Below are 27,771 nucleotides of genomic sequence, written 5' to 3' on the forward strand. Positions count from 1 at the left end.
AACACTATTTCACTAGGAGGGTGGTGAAGCACTGGAATGGGTTACCTAGGGAGGTGGTAGAATCTCCTTCCTTAGAGATTTTTAAGGTCAGGCTTGACAAAGCCCTGGCTAGGATGATGTAGTTGGGAATTGGTCCTGCTTTGAGCAGGGGGTTGGACTAGATGACCTCCTGAGGTCCCTTCCAACCCTGATATTCTATGATTCTATGATTCTGCATTTAAGCTTGACATGTGAACAATTAAAAAACTGTAGAAACAGTCCACTCTAGTCTTGGGAACAAAGTGCAAATTTCACAGTATGCAGAAGAATATATGTAACCTGTGGAATCTAGAGTTGAAATGTGTTATTAAATCTTGAATATGTTTGTGCTGAAAGAATGTAGAATTGATTTTGGAAACATTTCAGAATGTCCTCTGCTTTTAAAGACTGACAGAAATGGGAACATAATACTCCAGCTTATAATGACGTTAGACATCTTTTTTCTCCTGCCGATTCTACTACACAGTGCCATATTAAGGACAGGATTTTTGAGATTGGGAACAGTTTTGTGCCACAGTTAATTGCTGAGTGTGAGCACAATCTGGCCCAACATCCTTTGCCAGAATAGAACAATTAGAATGCATTCTGATGACGTATTCTTTTGCATGGTGTGATTAGAAGATGAGCATAATATGAGAGACAGTTCAACATTTGGGGAATGTAGGCACACTTTTAAATGTACCACACTTAGGGACACTTTTTAAAAAATACATGGTGAAATCTTGGCCCTCTAAATTCAGTGGCAAAACTGCTATTGACTTGAGTTGGGCCAGGATTTCACCTACAATTTTTTTAAGTCTGAGACAGTCAGATGTCTAAATACTAGTGGATTGTTGGTTTTTTTTGGCCAACAATTAAATCTGAGTTTCCATATTTTTTTGATCACATCTGCAAATGGTGGGAACTGCTGATTAACTGAAAATTGATCAGTATCTTGGCTGAATGGATTTCTGAGATGCCCAATATAATACAGTACCTCTGCATTACTATGGGTATTAATCAACGACTGTATAAGCTTAACTGGATAAATGGTTTGTCCTACATTTCAGAGATGCTGAATTGAAATTCTGTTGGGATTGTAGTTGCATATAGAAAAATTGCCTCATACTTCTAATTCTTTCAGTTTTAAATGGATTGCTGTTCTTAATTGTCTTCATCAAAATTCTCCACATTTCAAGAAAATATTTAAATAATTATTTGTATGTATTTCATGTATTAGTATATAGAACGCCTGTCCCCAAAATAGTGTCTAGGACTCTGTACATAGAATGAGATAGTGGAGGAGTGAACCCTGAAATGCAGTGTTAAATCTCATTTTACATGCAGGTCTCATCGTAGGTTGGGAATGCACTTTTCCAAAGTCCAAACAAAAATCTGATCCAAAGTAATTTACATGTTTTAAAAAGCAATTTAGAAAAAGAACAATTCAAATATAGGAATAGGTTATATCTATAAAAACGAGCATACTTAAAAAGGGCTAGTCATTCAAAAGAGCTCGTTATTAAAGACACAATTAGAGCTAGCCAGTTCCCTCAGTCCTTGAAATTCAGAATTCCTGTGTTTGGGTTTTTGAGTTGAAAGGAGTAGGGCAGATAGTGTTTTGTTTAAATGGAGCATTTAAGCAGTAACCCTTTTTAGAAGGTAGGTTTTTTATGGGTACCACGTCGCTAAAAGGCTGCATTGTTCTTTTCCTAGTTTAGATTTTGTACATAAAATGCATTTCCTTGGATTTATATATAATCTGCACATTCAAAAAGAGGTGGCGGCAGAAAAATAAAACCAAAAAATCATTTATGAAGCTCCTCCCTCTCTTTCATAACCAGGTACCCTATCATTTTGGTGCAGAGTGGAGATAAACTTCTTCTCAGATGTTATTGTCATGACAGTTTTAGTTGACAAATTTATTGTCTTGATCTATTACAATTTAATAGGCTCTTTATTTTCTTATCATTCACAGTCTATCAGGATGCCCCAGAGCCACTTCCGCCATGAAGAAAGCAAAGCTGTCTGGAGAACAGATGCTAACAATAAAGCAACGGGCCAGTAATGGTAAAATTTTAATCATTCTCTTTTAAATATTACCTCTTTGCAAGATAAAAGACACATTGCTATGTGGGCCTTTTTATAAGTCTTTCTTAGTGTATATCATGAACGAGATCATTTTAGAAAGCAATGCAACTGACGTCCATGCTATTGAAGCCTGAGCCAGAAATACAGTAGGTCAGATTCTGGCCTGAGTTACACCAGAGAAAATCTGAAAAACTCTATTGGCTTTATTGAGGAGATTCTGGATTTACACAGGGGTAGCTGTGTAAATATTTCCCAATATAATAAAATGCTATGTTTTTTCTGACTCAAGTCTGATGCTCCAAGGTGGGCCAGTGGGTCTCACATTGCTCAACTGCTCAGAAGAGGAGGGGACCTGATTTTCAGAGGTGCTGAGCACACCCAACCCCCACTGGTTTCAATTGGAATTGGAGGTGCTCAGCACTTCTGAAAGTCAGATCCAGAGGGCCTTGTGCTAATCATCTTCAGGAAATCTTCTGGCCAATCTGGAGGCCCACATTCCTGGCTCGGAACCTGTTGACCAATGGAAAACTATACAAAACTACTTTCTACCTTCCTGCAGTTGTGCTCCAGGACAAATACTGGTCAAGCAATATCATAAAGCTGCATTACATCCAACATCCCAGCCATGTTGGAGTTGCATGAAAAGCACTTTCAGCAGTTCATATACAATCCAAGGGAAAGTACTTTTTAAACTTTAGAGAGACAAGATGGATAATATCTTTTATTGGACCAAATTTTGTTGGTGAGAGAGTTTGAAAGCTTGTATCGCTCACCAACAGAAGTCTCTCTAATATCCCACCTTGTCTCTCTAATATCCTGGGACCAACACAGTTGCAACACCTCTTTAAGTTTGGAATTTAATGAGAGGTGCTTATTTTTCCTGAACCATTAATCTCATCCCTTATACATGCGATAAGCTGCCATCCAAAATCCATAAAGCTGCCACCTTTTCCACCTTCAAGTCCCTTCTCAAAATTTACCACTTCCTTAATGCTTATGGAATGCTGCCATCTGTTAATAGCTAGCCAGGTGACAATTTGTGTTTATTGCTCCTGACTGGGTAAGAATTGCACACAGCCTATGATTTTGTTACCCTGTCTCCCCTAATCCCAGTCCAATTGTTTGTCTCATACATCTAGTATGTCTTGCCATTTAGACTGTGATCTCATTAGGTCAGGGACTGTCATTTGTTATATGTTTATACTGCTCCCAGTCCCAGATCCTCAATGGTAGTTAGGCACCTAACTCCTGTTGATTTCAGTGGGAGTTAGGTGCTTAAATACCTTTAAGGATCTAGGCTCTAGCGCAATGAGGACCTGACTTGGTTGGCCTCTAAGCACTACCACAGTATAAAGGAGCCTATAATAAATAATAATCACTACACGGGACTTCTTCATTTACAAAGCAGTTAAAATATCCCAAATTGAAACTATGAAATTAAGAAGCAGCTTTGATTGGCTCCAGAAAGAATCCCCTGCACACCTCATTAGCTGGAAGAATAAAGGCTATGACGCTTCAAAGGTGTGAAGGGGAGGGCTATAGTCAGGAAAAAATGGGAGAGTCATCAGAGTTCTTTTAGAACTTGGGAGAAATGGGGAGTAGTCTTAAAAAAATCCAGAATTAATTTGTTGTTACAAATGTAATGAATATAGAGTTATCACATTAATAGTCAACTGTATTGGTGTCTGCAAGACACATTAAAGATATGTGTAATCTATTGGTGGCAAAATATCATTAATCAAACATACCAAGAGAAACCCCATCCATCAGAAAGATTGTAATTAAGTGTGTACGAGGGCATGAGATTGGTTTAAAAATCATGAGATTTAAAAGAATCACTTATTTTCTTTTTAGTGTCTTCTGATTTTTGAGCCTCTAGGGAGAGCTATCTACCTGCAATTTGTGTATGATCAGGTTCAAAAATCAACCTTTAACACACAAGCAAAAAATGTGCGCCTCCCCACTGGCTGCCTGGAGGGAGACTCCACGTACCCTCTCCAAACTCTTTAGGTGGAGGCGCTGCCAATCTGTCCTCCTCGTCCCCTAGCCCAATCACTATCCTGCCTCCTATCTATCCTCCCTGCCCCACTTACATTCTCCCTCCAAGCTCCTCCATTGTCTTCTGTCTTTCATGTATGTCGTGCTTTTCCCCTCGCAGTCTCCTATCCATCACATTCTCCCTCCTACTTCTTTTTTCCCTGCCCATTCAGGTTCACACCTACCTCTCCTACTCCGCTGCCCTATGAGACTCCCTCCTGCACACATACCCCATATTCTTCAGCCCTATGAGACTCCCTCCTGCACACATACCCCACATTCCTCATCACACAGAGAGGCCAGTGTCCCACTCCTGCCTTCTCTATACCCCTATGTTCAGCTTCTCTTCATAGTGCCCCTCGCTGCCTCCTGATGGCAAGGACATCTTTCATAAGGGTCACTCTCATTGACTATGGACGGCAGTGGCCATCTTTGCTGAGGGCAACTTAAACTTCCTTCACAACAACCTGCCTCAGAGTGGTCAAGACAGAAAACTTCCCATGGTTTGTCACAGAGTAGTTCCCCCTGTAGCAAACTGAGTGAGCTTTGTCAGATCCAAGGGCTGGCTCAGTAATGGAGCTTGTCAATGGAGTTTGCCTGCCAGTTTCTTAATCTCCCTGACCCTATCTCATACATATCCTTACCCATAAAAACTACAGGGGTAGGAGCATGGGGATGCTGGTGGGCAGCCTCCCTAGATAACTGGAGCACTGTTACTGAGCTAGCCCCTGGGCCTGACAAACTTCCCATGCTTCACCACAGGTGGGATCTCCTAGGTGACAAGCCACAGGAAGGTCATTAGCCTAGGGGAGCTCTTGAGTAAAAAGAGAAATGGGAATAGTGGGAATTTATGTGTGAGTTCGACATCTTTAACATACAAACCCCTAAGAAATCAACACACAAAAGGCTGTGTTACCTGATATATCACATACCTGACAAAAACTCACAAAATAAGGAAATAAAAAGTTAAGCAATCTAATAATGCATACTCTCTACTCCTCCATTCACAGGCATGTGCCTTATCACTATCACAACTACCACAGACTCAGTTCTCCTGCACCATCTTTACCAAACGACCCCTTCCCATACACCAAACTACTACACCTAGCATCTGCAACCAGTAGTGTCGTGATGGGGGAGTTTTGTGAAGGGGATGTGCAGAAGGGAAGGTTGATGAGTAAACTAGTGTGTCAGGCATGGGTGGTTTGGTTAAAGGACAGCTGGAGAAGGTTGTACAGAACAATGTGTATACAGTAGCAACAATATTTAAAAATCTGGCCCTTTTTGCCCCTATGTGGAGATACAGCTTGGAGAGGTTAGAGAAATATAACTTTATAGTGTGTAGAGTAAAGACATATGTAAAAGGAAGATTCCTGAATTAAAAAGATCTCCACACCAGCCACTGGAAAAACAAAGAGAAATGTGATGATCAATGTTATATTTACCTGTAGCCATTTAGTCTAATTGCACTTCTCTTCAAGAAAGCTACTGACTACGCAAACTATAATTCCTCTGATGATCATGCAATACAGAAATTCCTTGGTCAACAGGGATTGACATCCATCTAGTTGTGACACTTAGGACCAGATCCTCTGTGTACATTAGCATAGCGCCACTGAAGCCAATGGAGCTACATGACTTTACATCAGCTGAGGATCTGGTGATCACATAGCAAGCACATAAATACAGAATTAAATAAGACTCAAAAGGGATCTCCTTTGGGCAATTTGAGTCACCAAAGAAGATACAAGACCAATAGTAATTAATACCAAAAACTTAAAAATATAAACCAGCGCAATAATTCAGTCTTGGGCTTTCTAGTATCTACTGTCACAGACAGAAACAGCATGAATGACAAAGACCTATAACCCACATCTACCGATGGATGTAGTTCATTACAAACTTTAATAAAGCATTCCAGTGTTGTGAACAGGAAGGAAACTAGACCAATATCGATCAGTGAGGTGCCCAGTCCTACTCCTGGTGAAATCAGTGAGTTTTGCTATTAATTTCAATGGGTAAGGAATGGGCTGTAGAGGTAACATTTTCAAAAGCACCTAATTACTTAAGAGTCCAAGTCCCATTTTCAAAAGGCCCAGTTCCTTAAATATACTTCGGCATCTATCTGCCTCTTTAGGCACCTCAGTACTCCTTGTAAGCACCACTGACATTTTCAAAGCTACCACTCAGTTGCTGCCTAACTCTGTTCACATCTAAGTCCCCCTGGTGCTAAGTTTCCACCATTCAGCCTTTGCAAAGCTGCCTAAACCCTGACCTTGCCTCACAACTAATAAGCTGCTCAGAGCCCTAGCTCAACCCAAAGCCCCAGAGGCCCAAAAGTTTCTCAGTGAGAAAACACCTATCTTGCCAGTGGGGCCCCATCCCTGGACAGAAAAGATGAACACTTATGTTAGAAATATTATTGGAGAGAAGCAGACTCTGCTCTTAGAAATCAATAAAAGCGAACTTATGTACTTTGGTCACACCAGGCACAGAGATGGGAATATCCTCGAGAAAGTTATAATGGAAGGAATGGTGGTGGGTCATCATACAAGGGGATGATCAGCGAGGAGATGGATAGATGGTGTGTGGCAGATCACGGAGAGATCAGTTGATGAGTGCGTGAAGTTAGCGATGGATCAAGAAGACTTCCAAAAATTCTGCTATGATGTCACCAGCATTTAGACATGAAAAAATGGACCTTACTTCCTTACTGAACATGCCTACTGGATCAGACCCCAAAGGGAAGATAGGCAGTGTTAATCCCACTGGGTTAGGTGTGTTAGAAATGTCAGGATTTAGGCAACAGAGTGCATGTCCAGTTGCTGAAATTTAGGTACCTCCAATGTTAGGCAGCAGCTGAGAAGAGGTTTTGGAATGCCAATGGTGCCTAAATGTTGGACTTAGGCAGTTAGGTGCTCTGGTGCATAATGAGACATATAGGCACCTATTGGGTTTTCTAAAGTGCCTAACTCCCACTGAAATTATTGTGAATTAGGCATATAGGTGCTTTTGAAAATCCCAGCAGGCACCTATCTGTGTCTTTTAAATACCTTTAAAAATCTGGCTCCTAAATGCTTAAGTAACTTTTGAAAATGGGACTTAGACTCCTGAGTCACCTGAACACTTCTGAACATGTTACCCTAAGTCATTCGGTAATGACCATTAGGTAATGAACTATGGAGGTGGCAGAGGCTGCAGGTGGTCCAGATTGACAGTGGTATTTTACAGTTTTTCTGTGTTGTGAAACATTTCCCCTGATTATACGAGCAAGTGATTTGGGGATAATTGTGACTTGAAACTATTGCCTTGTTAGGATATTTTTTCTTTCCTTAAAAGGACAAGAGACATTGCCAGTATTTTTTAAAAAGGTCAAGTGTGACAATGCAGCAGAATTCATTAGTAGAGGTACATTTTTAATAATGCAAAGCCATAATCAGTATATTTAAGCTGTTTCTACCATTCTCATTGGAAAATTACCACAGTTCTTAAAAGAGACACGATGGGAAATATATGGGTTTAACTTCAAATGGGAAGTTTGATGAGACTTAGTGTTTCTGAACTTTTTACTTTAATACGTTTAATTTCAAATATGAAATGTCTCAGTTGCAGAACACAGATTTATAGCTTAATTATTTTAATATCTCCTTTATTTTTATATTGCATAGGTATAGAAAATGATGAAGAAATTAAGCAGCTAGATGAAGAAATCAAGGAACTAAATGAATCCAATTCCCAGATGGAAGCTGATATGATTAAACTCAGAACTCAGGTAACAGTTTTATGAAGCCTTAAATTTAGCTACTTTTTACACATGATTGATCAAAAGAAATATAGGAGAAAAATTGTCTTTGGAAAAATTGTTTTCTCTCACATTTTTGCTCACATTTCATATGTTCTTAATTTACATTTGTAAGCTTAGAAAACAGTATCTGTGGTGCTGTTAAGTAGTTATTTCCCACCACAGCGGCCACCAGTTTTAAAAACTGAAAGTCATGGCTAAATAGCCACCTTTGCATTTCCTTCTTATAAGATTTTATACGACCTTTGTATCTGTTAAATACTCAGACAGCTAAATCATGGCATTAGTAGATGGAGAACACAGCAGTGGCCAGGGCATTCTGCTTGCAGAAGGAGTACACATAGAAGCAGCAATTGCTACACCTGTAATATTGTATAGCACTCCCCATGGCAACTGCACCAGACCACTGTTTGGTTGGAAAGGACTCCATATCCCAGCTTCATCCTATTTGGGGTCCACAGGAATTGGTCAGAAAATGGAGAACTTCACTGTGAACATTTTCATTTCTCTTTTTCATGAAAATCTCTTTTGTTGAGGTTTTTGACCACTTCTGTAGATGGATAGAAAATGGGGTAGGGGTTCATTTGCTTTCCATTGAAATTACATTTTCCAACCGGCTCTCATATCTAGTGCAGTTTATGATGCTTTGTCTCCCCACAGTTTGATATCAATAACGTGTAGTAGGTACAGTCCACATTAAGACTTACAGGGCTTTTTGCAAGTGTTTTTTTTTTTAAATGCCTTCCATCTGGGCACTCCAGTATTCGTTAGGCCAGATCTCATCCTGTAACCTGCCACAAGTGTTTGGATTTCTGGATGAATACCTAATACATTATGGCCGTATAGAAAAATTAAATAAAAAACTGAAACACCCTCAGTATTCAAATAATCATACTGCTACTCACAAGCGTAAAGTTATTCTTGTGTGAAAGAACTTGTAGGATCAGGGCTTTTAGGTGGAGACTTGTATCAACACAATAAACACACAATCCCTACACTATTTCTAGCTTTCACTTGTCAAACTGGTTCCATTGTACACTCTTAGGAAACAGGGTAATGGATCAAGTTGGGGAGAACCAGTTCGTTTGGAGGATTTAGACCACTGCATATTCTTAGGAAATATTCAAGGGATCTAGTGCACATTTTGATGTGACACAGACTTGGAAAGGGGGTAAAAGTGTTGATGACAAATATTTACTGTCACTAAAACTATTGACATCTAATGGAGAATCCCAACAAAATCAGACTTCACAATAATTCAGGGGTCACACTCTCAACCTATTGTGTTCTCCAAAGGAAAATGAGTTTTCATTTCAAAAGGACAGACCTGGTGGGGCAAATCACCTAGATAGCTTAAGGTCTTTATCAACTCATTAAGCTCATTAAGACTATCACAGTCAATATGTACTGTATTGGACAATAAAATTTTAACATTAACCTTAACAAAATATATACTATTATAAAAAATACATTGTGTTACGTAGATTTCAAACAAAATTCATTATATAAATTGGGAAATATGTAAAAGAAAATTTATAATATAGAAAGCAGTTTCTGTTCTGTAACTTTACTTAATGTATACACTGAAAATAAAAGTGAAAAGTCACTTGATATGAGCTGTAACTAATGGTACCAATTACATTTCAGATATCTTATGAAGGTAACAGTGTGCTAAATCCTGAGAGGTGCTGATTACCTGGAACTTCACAAAAATCAATGCAGTTTCAGGTGCTCAGCGTCTCTCAGTGTTTAGCCCAAGAGGAAAAATCTATCAGATAACAGTCCTCAGCCACCTAAAGGACCAATCCTATGAGAGACTGTGAAATTTCAACTCCCATTGAAGTCAATAGGAGTTGATGGCTCTCAGTACCTCCCCGGACTGGGCCCTAATTATATTTGATGTAAGAGGTCAATACTCTGACTCCAGTTATTACTTTTGATGTTAAAAAATGTAAGGATGAATATTAAACATAATGATTTGGAATATGACTGACCTTAGCTAAGAAGAATTAAAAAAAAAAAAAAAAGTTACACATATGTAGTAGGACTGGCTCTTTAGCACTGGAGTCCAAAAAGAGCATGAGTTTAGGGCATGTGCTTGGCCTGGTCTCTGACATACACAAATTGAAAACATAGCAACAGGAATGTCTTTCCATTCTCTGTGTTAAAGTAAAACCTATTTGTGCCTATTGCAGCATGCTAGAGAAATAGTTCGAGAACTATTCATCCCGAAGAAATGTTCCCCTGTAATATTGACAATGTGTGTCTCAGCTTGGATTATCTGCTGCATAAATATCAGTAGTCAAAGTCAAACCTACTTGACAGCTAGTCTTATGTGTGCACCCTTAAGAAAAGTTTTGCTTTTATCAATTAATGTTACAGACCAAATTATCAAAAATCCACAATCCACAGTGATAGACTTGAGGCATCTAACTGTCTGATTGTGCCAGCAAACCTGTTAAAATATACTGACCTAGGCTCATCTGATGTTCACATAAAAATCTTCTCCCCTTCAGACCTCCATACTGTTTGAGCTGACAAATGAGATAGTTCACATCAAAATACTATCATTTTTTCCTATAATTTATTATACCGGCAGTTAATTGTGGATGTCAAATTAGAGCCAAGTGACTGTCACTTTGAGAATTTGGCTCTATGTCCTCTTTTCTGCTTCTTTGGCTTCATTTTCTACCCTCTTGCCAATGTACATCTTACCCTATACACACACACATTTTACACTTGGTAAGAGATGAGTTGCCCTATGTCATGGAATTTAAATAGCCATGTACACTGGTCACGCTTTAAAAGTTTCTTCATTTTAGAAAGATTCTAAAGGTTTGAACAGTATATTTAAAATGGGGAACACTGTTGGAAATGCTAATATCTCTCCAAATGGAATACATCTTGTAAGTGTGACCACTGTATTTATATCAGTCTCACATCCAGTAAGTTACTTATATGTATTGTCACTTCATGTATTGTCACATCCAGTAAGTTACTTATATAGACCACTTCATGTTTATGCAACACACAGTTTCTTTTCCTGAATTTCAACCTATTTGAGACAGTAATCAAATGTCGTAAGTTCCGTCTTTAAGTCCTTTACATCTTAGAGAATATTTATAAAGGCCACACAACAACAAATATATTGCTAATAAAATACAGCAAACTTCATTTTGTTTGTCATTAAACACAAACATTGAAAGCTGTTAGTAACGTAAGGCAAAACATAAAAATATAGAAAAGAATAGTACTAAGACACACTTACCCGATTATTTTGCTGTACCTATTGTGCAACAATGTGTAATTCTTTAGCTTTCACTGGCAGTTCTGTGAGAATATTCATTGGGCAGTATAGGTTGAATGCAAATATAATTCCAAAGAGCCAAATGGTGACAGTAAAGGATTGTGCACACTTAGTTAATATGGCATATACTACAAAAATATGATAAATGTATCATCTACTCACACTAGCCCTGATCCTGCAACCTCATGGATACAGGTGGATTCTTATACCCATATGGTGCCTCCATTGATTTCAGCTGGGGTCCAGGCACATGTAAGAGTCCGCTCACATGAATCAGCTTGCAAGTTTGAGGCCCTTATAAGTGCCTTTAAATACAAAAGGATATTTATTTTAAAAATATTAAATTGATACAAAGCCACTACAATCAAATGTAAGGTAAATCAGTACTTCCACCATAAAAAAGACAAGCCGTTAAAATAAAGTCATATAATTTGCAGTTGTACATAGCAGAAAAACCTCTTAAAATTATAAAAAAATTATAAACAAGTGAAACCTTTTTATTTAAACAAAAAGGCCCTTTTTTGTTCTTATATTACTGTTATCACTCACTTCAAGAACGCATGCTTTATAACGGCTTGCCTTATATTACATTGTACACAAATTTGTCCATTTTAGATTACCACAATGGAGAGCAACTTGAAGACGATAGAAGAGGAGAACAAAGTAATTGAACAGCAAAATGAGTCTCTTCTTCATGAACTGGCCAATTTAAGCCAGTCTTTAATTCATAGTCTAGCTAATATCCAGCTGCCACATATGGTAAGTGATTGAGAGCACAAGTTAAGGAATTTGGCGATCTTCAGTTCACCTCATACAGTAGATGTCGTTTTTATGTTTATGGTTCCTCAACCAGTTGGATATTTGTGGTAACAACACTGAAACCATAAAGATAAATTTAACTGCTAACAAAGGCACAGTGGGCCTGTTCCAATGTATCCTGTAAAATTAAGATCTAAATAGGCATTTTAAATGTTATAAAAAATGGTGGCAATATGATATGATAGTATGTTATGCTTAAATTAATATACAATCAAGAAAATAAAAGTTGTATATGAACTACTATTTAATATCTCGTAGGAACCAATCAATGAACAAAATTTTGATGCTTACGTGACCACTTTGACGGACATGTATACAAATCAAGATCGTTATCAGAGTCCAGAAAATAAAGCCCTACTGGAAAATATAAAGCAGGCTGTGAGAGGAATTCAGGTCTGAACAGCTGCTATAGTGGTGAAAGTCTTGCTTAAAAAAAGGATGCCTCTTGTTTTTTGCTGCTGTAATTTACCAGAAAGTGTTATATATTTATTTCTGTTTGAAACAGTGTTATGCTTACAAGACTTCATAATGATTTTATGTCTTGCTTTAAAGATAGTAACTGCAGAATAGTTTTTTGAATACATTCACATTTTGTACGTTTTCATATAAGCTGACATAGTGTGATATGCCATGTAATGTTTATAGCTGCTAATGTATGCACATTTTTGGGGTATATATATTTCTGAAGAGGTAAGCTGATCAAAATAAATAGAGTGTAAATTCTTTTTAATGCTTTAGTGATTAAATGTTTTAGTATTTTGAACTGAAATGGACAAAAAAAACAGCTTTGAATGACAATGTTGCGGTCTGCAGCCACTTTTTAAACACTATCATTTTGCCTCATGTTGGAGGATTTTATGGGATTTAAGAAATACATTTTGTGTGCATATTGTTTCATAGCAAGAATTGGTTGCAAAAATGCTTTATTTTTGAACAATGCTTGAAAATATTATGTGACTTTTGTTTTCAGAGGATGGTGTGTGGTGGGGGCAATAAAATGAGGTTTTTTGAAATCCAAGAAAATGGCATGGATTAGATGTAAGATACAAAATGGGTAATTTATTGTAAGACAACATCAAGCCATGGAAACTTGACAGAAGATTCAAAGCAGCTTAAACAGCACTTTTTAATTAACTTCTAAGCATTACATGGTATGAATATGGGAACTTCCATTATGAAAGGAACTATATCAGAGGTGGACAACCTGAAGATTTCAGCTTTTATTTTCAAATAAACTTTGGCACCAACATTCTCTTATCTCTCCTGGACTGCTTAGTGCCCCTCTGAACTATGTCTTATAGCAATGTAGTTCATCTTTCAGAAACTCTGTATTTTCAATTTAAGATGAAAGACAATATTTTAAAACTAATATTGCCTTTTTACATCTTTAATTTTGGGATAAAGACAAATGATTTGTGTCTACTGTAGTTACTGAACTGGATTCATTGCTAGCTTTAGTAGGAATGCAGCTCAGTAAAGATTTTTTTGCTTTTTGCTTTGCCAAGCATTTGATCCCATTTTTCATATTTTAATATTTATGTTCTGCATTTTGTTGGAGAACAATCATTACTGCAGCATTCATGTATGCTTTATATTTGTTCTACTATTATCTATTGCAAAAATGAATGCAATCAAATTTTAATGTAACTAAATATACTTCAGCACTTTTTTTGCTTTAAACTGGATCATTTTAAGATAAAACTTATTTGTACCTTCAAGATTTGATTGTTTTCTTCAAAATGACTGCACTATATGTATGCATAAGACCACTTTTTATTACGACATTTTTTCCTTTTTAAGTAGTAATTTTGATGTGTTGTGTTTTACAGATGTTGAATTTATTTAAAATTGATAGCATATCTTTTCCTTCCATGTCTTGATGTTATGCAGAAAGTACAAAAGTACTTTAAAATTTTGTTATGAAAAAGATGGGTTTTGTAAAAAATAAAATATTTTTAGCAGAACAGGACTTACAGGGTCATTGTCCCCACAATGTGCCAGTTGACTATTTGCACTTACCTTGCCCTATATATCCATACGGAGGTGTGCAATTTCTTGTGTCATTAGCCTTGTGACACTAAACCTGAACAAATTATAGTGGAAGCCATTATGGCCAATCCAGTAATATTGCTAAGGGAGACTACAGGGATCTCACAACAAATATTCTGATACAATATTCAACCTCGGTATATATATATATGTATAAATATATGTATATCCCAGCGGCACTTTATACTATTCACTGTACAAAAGCTTACAGTTTTCCATGAGGACTTTAATAACTAGCTGGGAAAAGATTATGTAATTACTTTGGGGGCTCTGCAGTCTTATCTGTACAGTGCCCTTTTTCTGTTGTGCTATTAGTTGTAGCTGCCATGCTCAGAATTGCCTTTTTGAGAGCTGAAGCAAGGTGCTTGTTGTTCACCTTCTGCCATATATATTGTACTTTTGCCCTAGCCTCCTTTTAGGGCTTTCATTGTTCATAATGGCATATGCATTTTTCCACTGCATTGTGTCTGCAGCTTCTTTGCCAATATAGTAATGCTTTCAGTAGAGTAATAGATAGTATCAGTTTTGGATTCTTATTGTTATCACCTATGTACAATGGAAAGGGATTTTAAGCACAAATCTGCTGCTCATCTAATGTTGGTACATAATATCAAATCAGAAGTTATCTGTGACTATTATATAGGGATCACAAAAGTGTCACATATTAGAATGCTGACCTTTCATATGAAATTATTGTGAGTCAGAGTTTATTTATTATAACTTATTGTTCATATTCATTTCTAAGTTAATTTAAGTAATCATTTATTAAGACAGAATTTTGTATAAACTATTTATTGTGCTCTCTGTGGAACTGAAGTTTGATTTATTTTTGTACTACACGGCATGGATTTGTTGACATTTTAATTTTGCTATAAATGTGTGGAATCACAAGTTGCTGTGATACTTCATTTTTAAATTGTGAACTTTGTACAAATTTTGTCATGCTGGATGTTAACACATCTTACTCTAAATAAATAAAAAAAAATGTGTTGCCACACTTGTAGCACAGTGCTTCTATGATCAATGACAACATTTTCACTTTACCAAATGTACTAGAAGCCATGGTGCATAAATAATCAGCTACTATTTTTAGTGATGAACTTTGGCCCTTTATTCCTTAAATTCTTCATGCAGGATTTTCAGCTGCTCCTTTTAATTAATCATGCAGTTATTCAGTTTCATCCTTAACAGACATGTAAAAACAACCAAAGGTGACTGTTCCATTAGTGAGCTTCGCAATCATTTCAAAATTTCCTGCTAGTTATAGCATGGGAGGAAATTAGTGCTATTTCTCAGTATGGGTAACTCAACTGCGGTATTGTCTTCAATACATTTAAAATTAAATGCGTTGCTAATTAGGGTTGATAAACTCAGAAGTCATATTTGACTGAAAACTATGTATCAACCTAAGACGTAATAATTTTCAAGCTCATTTGATCTGCAGGAGGGCCCCAAATTGTTTTTAGAATCAGTCAGCCTAACAGGGAAACTACACTTCTAGTCATCATAGTCTGCAAAAGAAACAATGAGTTATGGTAGTTGTTGTTGTGAGCAATATCAAACACCGTCCTGCACCAGCCACCAACATAAGCAAGGTCATTCCTGCAAAGGAGTTAACAATCAGTTTACATCTGATTAGCACTGTTGAACCACCTCATTAAAACATATTTTACTAGAAATAAACATAACTAATTATACAGGGAATTAGCAATATTGATTTATAGGCAGATTGCTTACTTCAACGTATGTGTGGGTTCCTGCACTGGGTTTGATTTATATTCTACAATACTTAGTATCATCATCAATTAACTCTATGTTATATTATCCCTCTATGCCATTGTTCTTAATTACATTTTTTAGAGATCATCCTAACTGACCAAGACAGGAGCATAGCACATACTCTAGATTCTCCCTTTTCCCTTTGCTGGTTGACTGCTGAGAAAAAAAGAAGCCAAAGATGGCTCAGGACACTCAACACATTGGAAAATAAAAGTGAGAATGTATAAGTAAAAATGAGAACTCAGGTAAAGCAAACCCTATAATCAATCAAGAGTAACATAGCAACAAAAAGAAAAAGAAAATTCATTTTGTATATGGGCTAGAGAGAGAGAGGTAAAATTTAAATGAAGTTGATCTTAATTTTTAGGGTCACATGCAAAAGTTTATTCCTATCAAGTATCTCTGGTGTACCCAGAACCCATTCTGGTTTTTGCTGGGCGCATAATGAATGGCCTGTGACTATTATAATTATATAATATTATAGATAGCATCTCAGAGGGACTTCCACAACAGGACTTGATCCTGCTTTCTAAATGTGAAAAATGAAAGAAACAAACCAGAATCTCAAAGATTAAAGAAAAAGGATGAGAAACACCAATAGAGCGTCCAGGTGACCAAAAGAGAAACTTTAAAACTTTAAAAACTGCTATAAAATTAATTCTAAATGAGTGAGTGTGATGGGTTCCCCAGGATGCAACCTGGAAGTGGGGTATCCCTGAGCCCTCTGGCATACCAACCTGGCCTCCCTTTCACACTGTGATGCTGTGACAAGCTGCAATCCTCTCCAGATCCTACACTTAGGCCTGGTCTACACTAACCCCCAAATTCGAACTAAGGTACGCAACTTCAGCTACGTGAATAACGTAGCTGAAGTCGACATACCTTAGTTCGAACTTACCGCGGTTCAGACGCGGTCCACACGCGGCAGGCAGGCTCCCCGTCGACTCCGCGGTACTCCTCTCGCCGAGCTGGAGTACCGCAGTCGACGGCGAGCGCTTCCGGGATCGATTTATCGCGTCCAGACCAGACGCGATGAATCGAACCCGGAACTTCGATTGCCAGCCGTCGAACTACCGCGGTAGTGTAGACCTGGCCTTACACAGCCATCCACAGGCAGGGACACACCCAACTGAGTTACATGAATGTTTCTTCTAGCCACTAATGAACTAACAATAGAGAGGCTCCAGCCAATTCCCCCAGCTCCCCAGCCTAGGACCCCAGAGCTATACTGTTTTGCCTTGGTCAGAAGCCGGACCAGTGTAAATTTGTTACTCAGTCCACCACTTCTACAAAAGAAAGTGGATGTGCACCAGCTTTTGTACACTGAGCATATTCCTCAAGCACCACTGTTTTAGGTAACATATAAAACAGCTTTATTAACTACAGAAAGCTAGATTTTTAGTGATTATATGTAGTAAGCATACAGATCAAAGTTGGTTACCTAAGAAATAAAAAGTAAAATTGCAATCTGTGTTCTATACACTACACGGGATTTGAATCAAGCAGTTTCTCACCCTGAGAGACAATACAAGCAGGTCACAGATCTTCCATACACAGACTGGAAATCCCCTCCAGCGTGGGATCACCTCTCCAGTTCAGTCTTTGTTCTCCAGATGTATTTCCAGGTGTGGAGTTGTGGGGGAAGTGAGGACAAGCGATGATGTCACTTCCCCTTTTTATATCTTCTCCACCTTGCTGGAAAGATCCTTTGCTGTGCCGTAAGTCAAGCAGTCTCCATCGTCTACATGCTATCTCTGAGAGGTTTCCATTGTATACAGTTCCTGGGGTAGGCCTTTGTAGTGTGGATTGCCCTTAATGGGCCATCATCAGTTTCTGGCTTCTCCATTGTTGTTCCTGAAAGGCTGGTTGTGGGTGTCTCCAACTTCACACCGTATTTCAGTAACACACACATAGCAAAACTTCATAACTTCCCATACAATCCAACAGGCATACTTTGCACAAAACATATCATAATCCTATCACCGTGGTAAATATGGGGGTGCCAGGGTGTTGCTTTGGGGTACAGAGTGTCACACCTTTCCCCCCCCCTTACTTTACTGTAAGAGTGTTAGGGCTTGTCTACACTGGCACTTTACAGCGCTGCAACTTTCTCGCTCCGGGGTGTGAAAAAACACATCCTTGAGCACTGCAAGTTTCAGCGCTGTAAAGTGCCAGTGTAGACAGTACGCCAGCGCTGGGAACCACGCTCCCAGCACTGGTAGCTATTCCCCTCATGGAGGTGGTTTTTTTACAGCGCTGGGAGAACTTGCGGCCAGCGCTTTAACGTTGCTAGTGAAGACATGCTCTTAGTCACTGATTAATGCAGAGGCAGTGGGCCCAAGATCCTCTTTCCTGGACAGGGCATCCACTACCATCTTCTCTTTCCCTTTTATGTGTACAATCTCCCTTGCAGGATCAGGTTCCAGCATAATAGTTTGGAATTTGTGCCCTTAAGTTCCATTTAACCGTATTAAGGGTGCGTGATCTGTTAGAATCTTGAACTTCCTATTGAAGAGGTAAGGCTTCAGTTGCTTAACTGTCCACACCATGGCATAGCACTATTTTATGACAGAATAACTTTGTTCAGTGGATGACAGCTTTTTATTCAGGAAGGCAATTGGATGTTTTTTGCTGCCCTCCCCGTTTGCATCAGTACAGCACCCAAGCCAATGTCAGATGCATCAGTACACAGTTCAAATGTTTTAGCAAAGGCAGGACCCTCTAGCACTGGCTTTCCAGAGAAGAATGCCTTTATCTTATCAAAACCTTTCTGGCATGCGTCTTACCAAACCATCTTATTGGGTTGGTGCTTTTTACACAAGTCTGTGAATGTCACTGAACCCACACACAAACCTTCTGTAGTAGTTTTCTAGGACTATGAAATATTGGACCTGCCTTTTAGTTTGGGGCATAGGCCAATTTACAATGGCTTCCACATTAAGATGGTCAAGGGATATTTGCCCCCCATCAACCCAATGCCCTAGATAAAGATCTTTGGCTGCTCCTATTCTGCACTTGGAAGGTTTTATGGTTAGGCCAGCCTCTTTGAGCTTTGATAGTACAACCCCCAGATGCTTTTTATGGCCATCCCATGTGTTGCTGAACACTGCTATTTCATCTGTGTATGCCCTTGCAACATTTTGTAAACCATTTAACACTTTGTTGACCAGTCTCTGGAAGGTCACACCAGCATTGACCAAACCAAAAGGTAACACCGTCAATTCACAGAGTCCTATGTCAGTGATAAAAGTGGATTTTTTCTATGCATCCTTCTCCAGGGATCTGTCAGTTACCTTGAGTTAAATCAAAAGTACTGAGATATTTGGATTGGCTCAATATATCCAGCATATCATCAATTTTCAGCATAGGGTATGCATCTGTTACTGTAACAGCATTAAGTTTTCTATAGTCAACACAAAATCTTACAGTGTTGTCCTTTTGGGGGACCAATACCACAGGGGATGCCCAAGAGCTGTCAGATTCCTTAATCACTCCCAGGTCCAACCTATTGTGTATCTCTATATGAATTTGCTCTTGCACCTTGCCAGTGGCCCTGTAAGGCCTGGAAGGGGGAGGTTGTGTCCCTTTTGTGAGGATTTTATGGGTTAGCAAGTGTGTTCTTCTTGGCTTGTTGGAAAACACCCCCTGCATCCCTGCAACACGGATAACACCTCCCCTCTTTTGACTGGTGTTAACTCTTTGCAGATCCCAATGCTTTCCAGAGTTGAACCACCTTGGCATTCAGCCATCAAATCAATGAGTGGATGTGTCTCAGCTTCCCCTTCCACACAACAGATCATGTTCACTACAGCCCCCCTGCTGCGATAAGCTTTAAGCCAGTTCACATGTACAAGCTGTGGGACAGCATCGTCATGGGGCTTTTTAACTTGATATATGTCCTCATTTGCCATTTCTACTAACTCGAAGGGCCCCTCCCAAGAGTTTTGCATCTTGTATTTTTTCACCAGGCTTACCAAATCTCCTCTTTCGATTGTTCATTTACAAGTATTTCTGTCATACCACACCTTTTCTTTGGCCTGACTGTCCTGAAGATTGGTTTGGACAGTTTCCATCATATCTTTTCACTCTTTCCTGAACATATTCAGTTACTGGTTCTTCCATTACCTCAGTATTCCCCTCCCATGAATCTTTAATGAGATCAAGGGGTCCCTTTACTTTTCTCCAGTATAAAAGTTCAAATGGGAAAAACTCTGTGGACTTCTGTGGTACCTCCCTGTAAGTATACAACAGGAAAGGTAATAACTCGTCCCAGTTCTGGCCCCTTTTCTTAGTGTACATTCCCAGCATGGACTTTAGGGCTCCACTGAACCTTTCCACCAAACCATTGACCTGTGGGCAATAGGAGGCAGTTTTAAGTTGTTTCACTCCACATAGCTTCCATCGCTCACAGTGACATGAAATTTTACCTCCAATCAGCTCTTTAATTTTGTAAAGACTTTGAAGCAACCAATGTATCCTAAAGATTATTTTTTTGCTAAATGATGTGTAATCAGAGGTCTAAGGTCACTTCTTTAATCTCTCCCTTTATTTTTTTCCTCTGATCTATTGCTTTGCTTCATTAAATCTCTATTAATTCTTTGGTGGCTCATTAGGAACTCACAGTGTAGCCACCATTCGTGGGAAATATTATAACTGTCTACAAAATTTAAGAAGTTCCAATGCCTCAGACAGTGCATATGCTTCCAGGTTAAGTTCCAAGGTGAACAGGTGACTGTTTTTGAATATGTTGCCATAGTACAGTAGTTAGTAAGTTGTACAGTAGTTGGACAGAACTAAACCGTGTGATCTGGTTGTCAGTTATTAATTGGTATATATATATATATATATATATATATATATATATATATATATATATATATATATAGGTATATATATATATATATACACCAATATATGTATGCTTCATTCCATCTAGTTTTTCCACATTATTGGCTTCCTTCCAACTTTTTAGCATGGGATTCTCCCAGATTGGGGCCACTACATGAGATGAAGGGTGAATTTGTGTTCATGTACTAAGTTAGTCCATATCTGATGGACTGTATGGATGGTGGGAATTCAATTTTTTTTTCTTGGTATCTATACTATCTAGAGCTCAATATGGCCACAGGCTAGGACAGCTCCTTCTTGATACTCCTCATCCATGTATTGCCCAGATTTTGGAATCTAACACCCTTCCTCCCCCCCCCCCCCCCCCGCTCTAGTTCACCTGGTGGCTGCAGCCTTTTATAGGAGTTGGATATCATTGATTTTTTTGAAAATGGTGTTGGGGTCTGTGCAGTGTTAGTCCTGTGAGCATATATATTAATCTGAGTAGTGTGATCATTTGTATCAGGTAAATTTTCCCCAAAGGCTGTGTGGGCTAGCTTCCTGTTTACACAGTTCATTGGTAATTTGTGTGATAATCAGATGTAAATTGAATTTAACTATTTGCTTTAAATCTCTGGGGATTAATATTCCTAGATATTTTAATGTCATCGGCTGCCATTGGAAATCCCACTGAGTAAACAAGGCCTGGTATGTGTATTTAGTTAGTCCTAACTCCTTGGACTTGTTCCAATTAATCTTATATCCAGACAAGCACCCAAACATTTTGACAAGTTCTTATAATTTGGGTATCAAACCTTGTGGGTTAGCGATTAGAATCAGTGCTTTATCACACATAACATAGTTTTTGTTCTATCTGACCAATCGTGATACCCATTATATAAACAGGAAACGTTATATAAACAGAAATTAATTCAATGATGTTCTATGGCCTATGCTATACAGGAGATCAGACTAGATTATCACAGTGGTCCCTTCTGGCTTTGTAATCTATGAATATATATAGCTGCGCAGACCCAGATTGCACATTTTAGTGGTCCCAGAGCTATGTCAAAGAGCAGTGGGGATAGCAGACAGCCTTGCCTTGTTTCTCTTTGTAATGAGAATGGTGCTGAAATATTTTTATTGGTGATCACCTGGAAAGTGGGTTAGAGTAGAGCTGTTTAGTCCAATTGATAAAGGGGTCACCAGATTCCAGTCTCTCAAGGACCATCAAGAGATAATCCAAGGCAACTCCATCAATTTATTTGCAGCAGCTAGTGATATTGCTACAAAAAGTTCTTTTCAGCATGGTGATTTTGCAATTGTATCGATTAGTTGTCTGTTCCCATGCCTACACTGAATAAATCTGACCTAACATACATGTATAATTTGAGTAATAACTCTTTCCAATTTACAGTGAAGGACTTTGGCAAGAATCTTTGCATCACAAGTTGTAACTGAAATGTGTCTGGTTTCAGAGTTGTAGCCGTGTTAGTCTGTATCAGCAAAAACGAGGAGTAATTGTGGCCACAAGTACTCCTCGTTGAAATGCATCCGAAGAAGTGGGTTGTAGCCCACGAAAGCTTATGCTCTAATAAATTTGTTAGTCTCTAAGGTGCCACAAGTACTCCTGTTCTTTTCCTCGTTGAAATGTGTCTGTAACTTGTGTAGTGATCAAGATCTTTCCCTGGCTTGTGCATAATTGATATTATTGCCTATTGCAGTGTGGGAGGTAGGAGCCACTCTTTTTTGCCTCACTAAACATATCAATGGGATATTTGGTCTGAAAATTTTATATAAACTCAACAGAAAATCCATTACTGCCTCAGGATTTCCCACAACTCCAATAGAATCGCTCTACCAGTAAGCACAGAGCTGAGGCACAGGGCCTTCACAGATTACCCTGGCCTCTCTCAAATCCCTGAAATCTGTGCTGAGGTCTGGGGGCTTGCCAGGTTTGTGGTGAGCTATTGCTACAGGAGAGATCTCCATCTTATTTTATTAAAAACTATTTACTGATGTCAAATATAAGTAAACAGCAGTGTTTGTTGTAATGCTATTTGCTTTCCCTTCCCTTTAGTTAATAGTTAACTCATTGATAAACACCTTTTGTGTCATAAGCCTGTAGTGGTTCACAAAAATGACAGCATTTCATATCAAAACATATTCTCTCAAGTTTAATTTTTCTGACATGAGCATTAATAGGATATGAATGTATGTACATGACAGATTCTTTGGACTAAACTTTCCAAAGACCAAGTCCCGTTTTTTCATTTGAAAATTGAATCAAGATTGGATGTTTGTCTAAAAGATGTGCTCTGTGAATTATTTTGGGGAAGTATTATACAGGCAGGCAGTCTAGATGATTACAATGGTTCCTTCTGGCCTTGGAATGTATGAATCTATGGCATTGTTTCTGTTCCCTTCTAGAATGACCCTAACTCTTATAAATGGAGGGAAGGCATTTGACACTCTCTGGAAGAAGCTAGGAGCCCTTTAGAGGGCGGTAGTAGAAGATAAGCAGGTTTAATTAATTTTATAAAATTTTAAACTTTCACTTTCTTAGCCATGTAGCCCTTGCCTGAGCCATCATTCCTAGAAAAATTAGACTATTGTAAGATTTGTTGGCGGGGTGCCTCAAACTTTATATTTTATTTTCTCTTATTCACAAAGAATTGTGTACACGTATGCAGTCCTAATTGTGCAGAAATGTGTACAAGTGTGAAGAATTGTGTACATATACACAGTCCCAATTGTGAAGAACAGTGTCTCATAAAGCCCTAATAACACCCACTTTGGTAGGCCTCTGCCCTGAGGTTTGGAGAAACAGGTTCCTTTCTTCAATGATTTTTTTCCCCTTCCAACACATACGATAAGGTCTAGATGCTTTGGAAACAAAAATGTAACTGAAACAAAATATGATGCTAATTACAGTGCAAATAAAATATAGCTAATAGTTCAAAACCTATTTGGCAGGGAAAAAACATTCAAAATAATTGCAGGTTGAACAATATTTTTACTGAATATTTTAATCCACTTGCTGCAAATTGGAAGGTTTCAGACAGAGCTGGTCAAACAGTGCTATATATTTTCTGCAATAAATTTCAAACAAAACTAAACTTTTTCATTTCATTTGAATGTTTTTGCAGATTTTTAAACAAAATAAACACTGAACATTTTTCCAGTTTTCAAAAATTTAAAATTTGGAGGATTCCTCACCTCTCTCTCTATGTTTTTACTTTCTCTTCCTTTTGAAACACACAGAACAAACAAATATAAATAAAAATATTCTGTAAAAATGTTCAGTTTGGTTAAAAAGTCATGTTTTATTTAAAAAAAGTTTCATTTAAAAATTTGCAAGTAGCTCTGGTTTGAGAGGAAATGTGAAGAAAGGGCAGAACACCATGTTTTCATTTTTAAAATTCCAGCCATATACCAGGTCTGGATTCATTCTCACAACACAAAAGGGAGCTGTAATTCCCACAAATGGCATAGTCCCAAGGACTCTAAAGCACTTCTTACTGAGAGTTTAAACATTGTTTGTAATAGGTGTAGATGAAAAGAAAGAATTTAATATTATGTTAATTTGCATACACAAGTTGCTTGATTGGCCCCTATTTTTAGGTAGCAATACTGTTTTGTTTTGTTTTGTTTTTTATTAAAAAGCATCTGCGGGAAGGTTGTTTTGTTTAGTCTGAATTGGGCCTTGTATTTGGGGAGGATGTGTTGCTCCTGGACTGGTCACCCTAACATTTGGAGGGCTGAAAATGGAAAGGCTCTAGCCTTCCTTGTTTATTATAAGATTTACTAGTGCTAACTATAAGATACTAGAAAGGCAGATGCTGCTGAGAAGAATCTGATCCTGACCAGAGATGCAATAACATAAAACAGAAGTTACATCCAGATGCACTAAAAAAGTTTAATCATACTTCAGGCCATTTTAGGAGGAACTAGACTGGAAGACAACAAAACTACTCTGAGGGGAGGAACTGTACTGAATCAGCCCACCCCAGAGAGGAAGAGCCATATTGGACTAGATCCGTAAGGTAACTGAGTCTGTGGGGAAGCCAAGAAAGGCCTGCCCACAGGATAGCCCCCGAATAACCCCACATGACAACCCCAAGAATCTGTTATATAATCTGTACTCTGTCTGATTTCAAGGTTTGAAAAATCGTGGGTCCCAGTTTGTAGTGATTTTCACCCATGATAGAAACCTGTATGTATTGAAAAGGGGTTCACCTAAATACTGGGAATATTGCAAAGAGTAGTTTTAATGGTTTTGTTTGCATCCCTGCCCATCCTGGCTAATAGCCATTGATGGGCCTATGCTCTATGAATTTATCTAGTTCTTTTTTAAACCCTGTTATAGTCTTGGCCTTCACAACATTCTCTGGCAAACAGTTCCACAGGTTGACCGAGTATTTGTTTTAAACCTTTGTTTACTTCCTTTTGTTTGTTTTAAACCTGGGAGTATTTGTTTACTTCCTTTTGTTTGTTTTAAACCTGCTGCCTATTAATTGCATTTGGTGACCCCTAGTTCTTGTGTTATGAGAAGGAGTAAATAACACTTCCTTATTTACTTCCTCTACACCAGTCATGATTTTATAGACCTCGTCATATCCCCCCTTAGTCGTCTCTTTTCCAAGCTGAAAAGTCCCAGTCTTATTAATCTCTCCTCATGTGGAAGCTGTTCTATACCCCTAATCATTTTTGTTGCCCTTTTCTGAACCTTTTCCAATTCTGATATATATTTTTTGAGATGGGGCAACTACATATGCACATAGTATTCAATATTTGGGCGTACCATGGATTTATACAGAGGCAATATGATATTTTCTGTCTTACTAGCTATCCCTTTCCTAATGATGCCCAACATTCTGTTAGCTTTTTTTACTGCTGCTGCACATTGGGATCTTTCCAGAGAACTATCCACAGTGACTCCAAGATCTCTTTCTTGACTGGTAATAGCTAATTTAGACCCCATCATTTGATATGTATAGTTGGGATTATGTTTTCCAATATGTATTACTTTGCATTTATCAACATTGAATTTCATCTGCCATTTTGTTTCCCAGTCATCCAATCCTGTGAGAGCCCTTTGTAACTCTTCACAGTCTGCTTTGGACTTAACTGTCTTGAGTAGTTCTGTATCATCTGCAAATTTTTCCACCTTGCTGTTTACCCTTTTTTCCCCCCAGGTCATTTATGAATATGCTGAACAGTAATGGTCCCAGTACAGAGCCCTTGGGGGGCACCACTATTTACCTCTCTGAAAACTGACCATTAATTCCTACCCTTTGCTTCCTATCTTTTTTGTACTGCTTCTCTTTTTCTATAAATTGTTTTACTATAATCTAAATAACAATTAATTATTAGTGTTATTCAGGGTGAACTGGTGTTTTACAAATTGGAAGTCTTGTGGTTAAGACATTGGAGAGGGATTCAGGAGACCGGATTTAATTCCCAGTGCTGTCACAGACTTTTTGTTTGACCTTGAGCAAGTCACTGAAACTCTATTGCTTCAGTTTCCCATCTGGTAAATGGGAATAATAATGTGTCCTTTGGTTGACTTGTCTATTTAAATTATCAGCTCTCCAGGACAGAGACTATTTCTTACTCTGTCTGTACACCGGATGGCAAAATGTGCTTCCAATCTTGTTGAAGCCTCTAGGTATTCCTGTAATATAAATAATAATATTCTGGATTGGTTTCAGGGTAAACATCCTTGTTCTACGTAGGGAGGAGATTCGGCCACTAATTCACAATTTTGTATTTATGCTGAGGCTAAGGAAAAGTGGTATGTAGGAAATCAGGAGCTCCCTTATTTGAACACTCCTTCCTCTGGGAAACTCCCTTTCACAGAGATTTTTTTGTTTTCACTTCCCGTGGCAGGCCAGCTTTCCCCCAAAGTATGTTGGCTGGCTGCAGAGCAAGGATTTGTGGTTTGTCAAGGCTTGAATAACTTGCCAAGCTGCTGATACTTTCTGTCGGATCAGGGTCCAATATTTTCATTTTCATTCTTATTTGTTGAATGTTCTTTTGCTAGTATAACACTTTAAATGTCCAGCAAGAGCAATTTTTTCTCTAGCAACATCTACCTCTATAATTTAGCTACACAAGCCAATACAAATTACTGTGGATTCTAGCTGCAGTGATTTAGCCATACTAATAGTATAGCATCAATAAAAAAAATGGATAGACTTTATAAAATGGCAAACATGGTTTGAAACAGATATTTTATTTTAGTAAAATATCTGATATGAGCTTAGCTATTGCAGCTGCAACCAGCTTGATCTTTAAATAGTACTTGGTGTGGGAGAGACACATTAATTTTCACATTAAAACCCATTATCCTAAAAGCAACAATACCTTTCAAATGTAATAGGTTGCATTAGTTCCCTTTAGGTATGGCAGCAAGCCCCCAAACCAGACAGCCTGGCATCTTGCTGAGGTGATAAGCTTGAGTTGTTCTTTGGAGCAGGGGCTGTGTTTTTGCATATTTGTACAGAATCTAGCAAAGGAGTTTTTTCATAAAAATCTAACAATATATGTCTGTGGTGATTTAGGGTACTTGTGGCAATTAAAAGGTATCCTACCACATTTTTGAGGAACAACATACTCCTGTTCATTCTTGAACAGAAACGCTTTCAGAAATCTACCAGAGGGGAGCATTTATTACTGGAGACCCATATTAAACTTGGAAAAGGATAATGACAGCTATTTGACATATTGACAAAGTGACCTTCCTTAACAGAGAGAAAGAAGGTATCTCAGATCCTAATGAGCAACCCTTTCTGGCCACCCACTAGGACTTCTGTGAGGGGAATCCAAGCCTCTGTGCTCCTGGATCCCAGAGAGTTTTGAGCTCCTGGAGTCTGAACAGAGTCCAGCCACTTCCCTAATATCAGGGTCCCTAGGCACACTCTCAGGACACAGATCTTCTATCTCTATCCCCCTATGAGTGTTGGAACCTGCTGTGCAGCTTTCTAGCTGCTGTGGGTACAGCACTCATTCTTCAGAATACCCTCTCCCAGAACTCTGC

The 27,771-nt window shown here is 38.3% G+C and overlaps 1 protein-coding gene across 4 annotated transcripts in view; it reads left to right on the forward strand.

Annotated features, from left to right (window-relative positions):
- Nucleotides 1-13,070, forward strand: part of MYT1L (myelin transcription factor 1 like) — a 150,810-nt gene extending 137,740 nt beyond the window's left edge. For 2 of the 4 annotated variants that reach the window (XM_065400680.1, XM_065400681.1), the window contains exons 18-21: nt 1,997-2,088; nt 7,815-7,918; nt 11,871-12,014; nt 12,333-12,473. In XM_065400680.1, the coding sequence (XP_065256752.1) occupies nt 1,997-2,088; nt 7,815-7,918; nt 11,871-12,014; nt 12,333-12,473 (481 nt within the window). Of the gene's footprint in view, nt 1-1,996; nt 2,089-7,814; nt 7,925-11,870; nt 12,019-12,332; nt 12,474-13,044 lie in introns of those variants that run through there. The other 2 variants (XM_065400682.1, XM_065400683.1) reach the window with 2 other exon arrangements.
- The last annotated feature ends 14,701 nt before the right edge of the window (nt 13,071-27,771 follow it).

Source organism: Emys orbicularis, chromosome 3, assembly GCF_028017835.1.
Source record: "Emys orbicularis isolate rEmyOrb1 chromosome 3, rEmyOrb1.hap1, whole genome shotgun sequence".
In the NCBI taxonomy this organism is placed as follows: Eukaryota; Metazoa; Chordata; order Testudines; family Emydidae; genus Emys; species Emys orbicularis.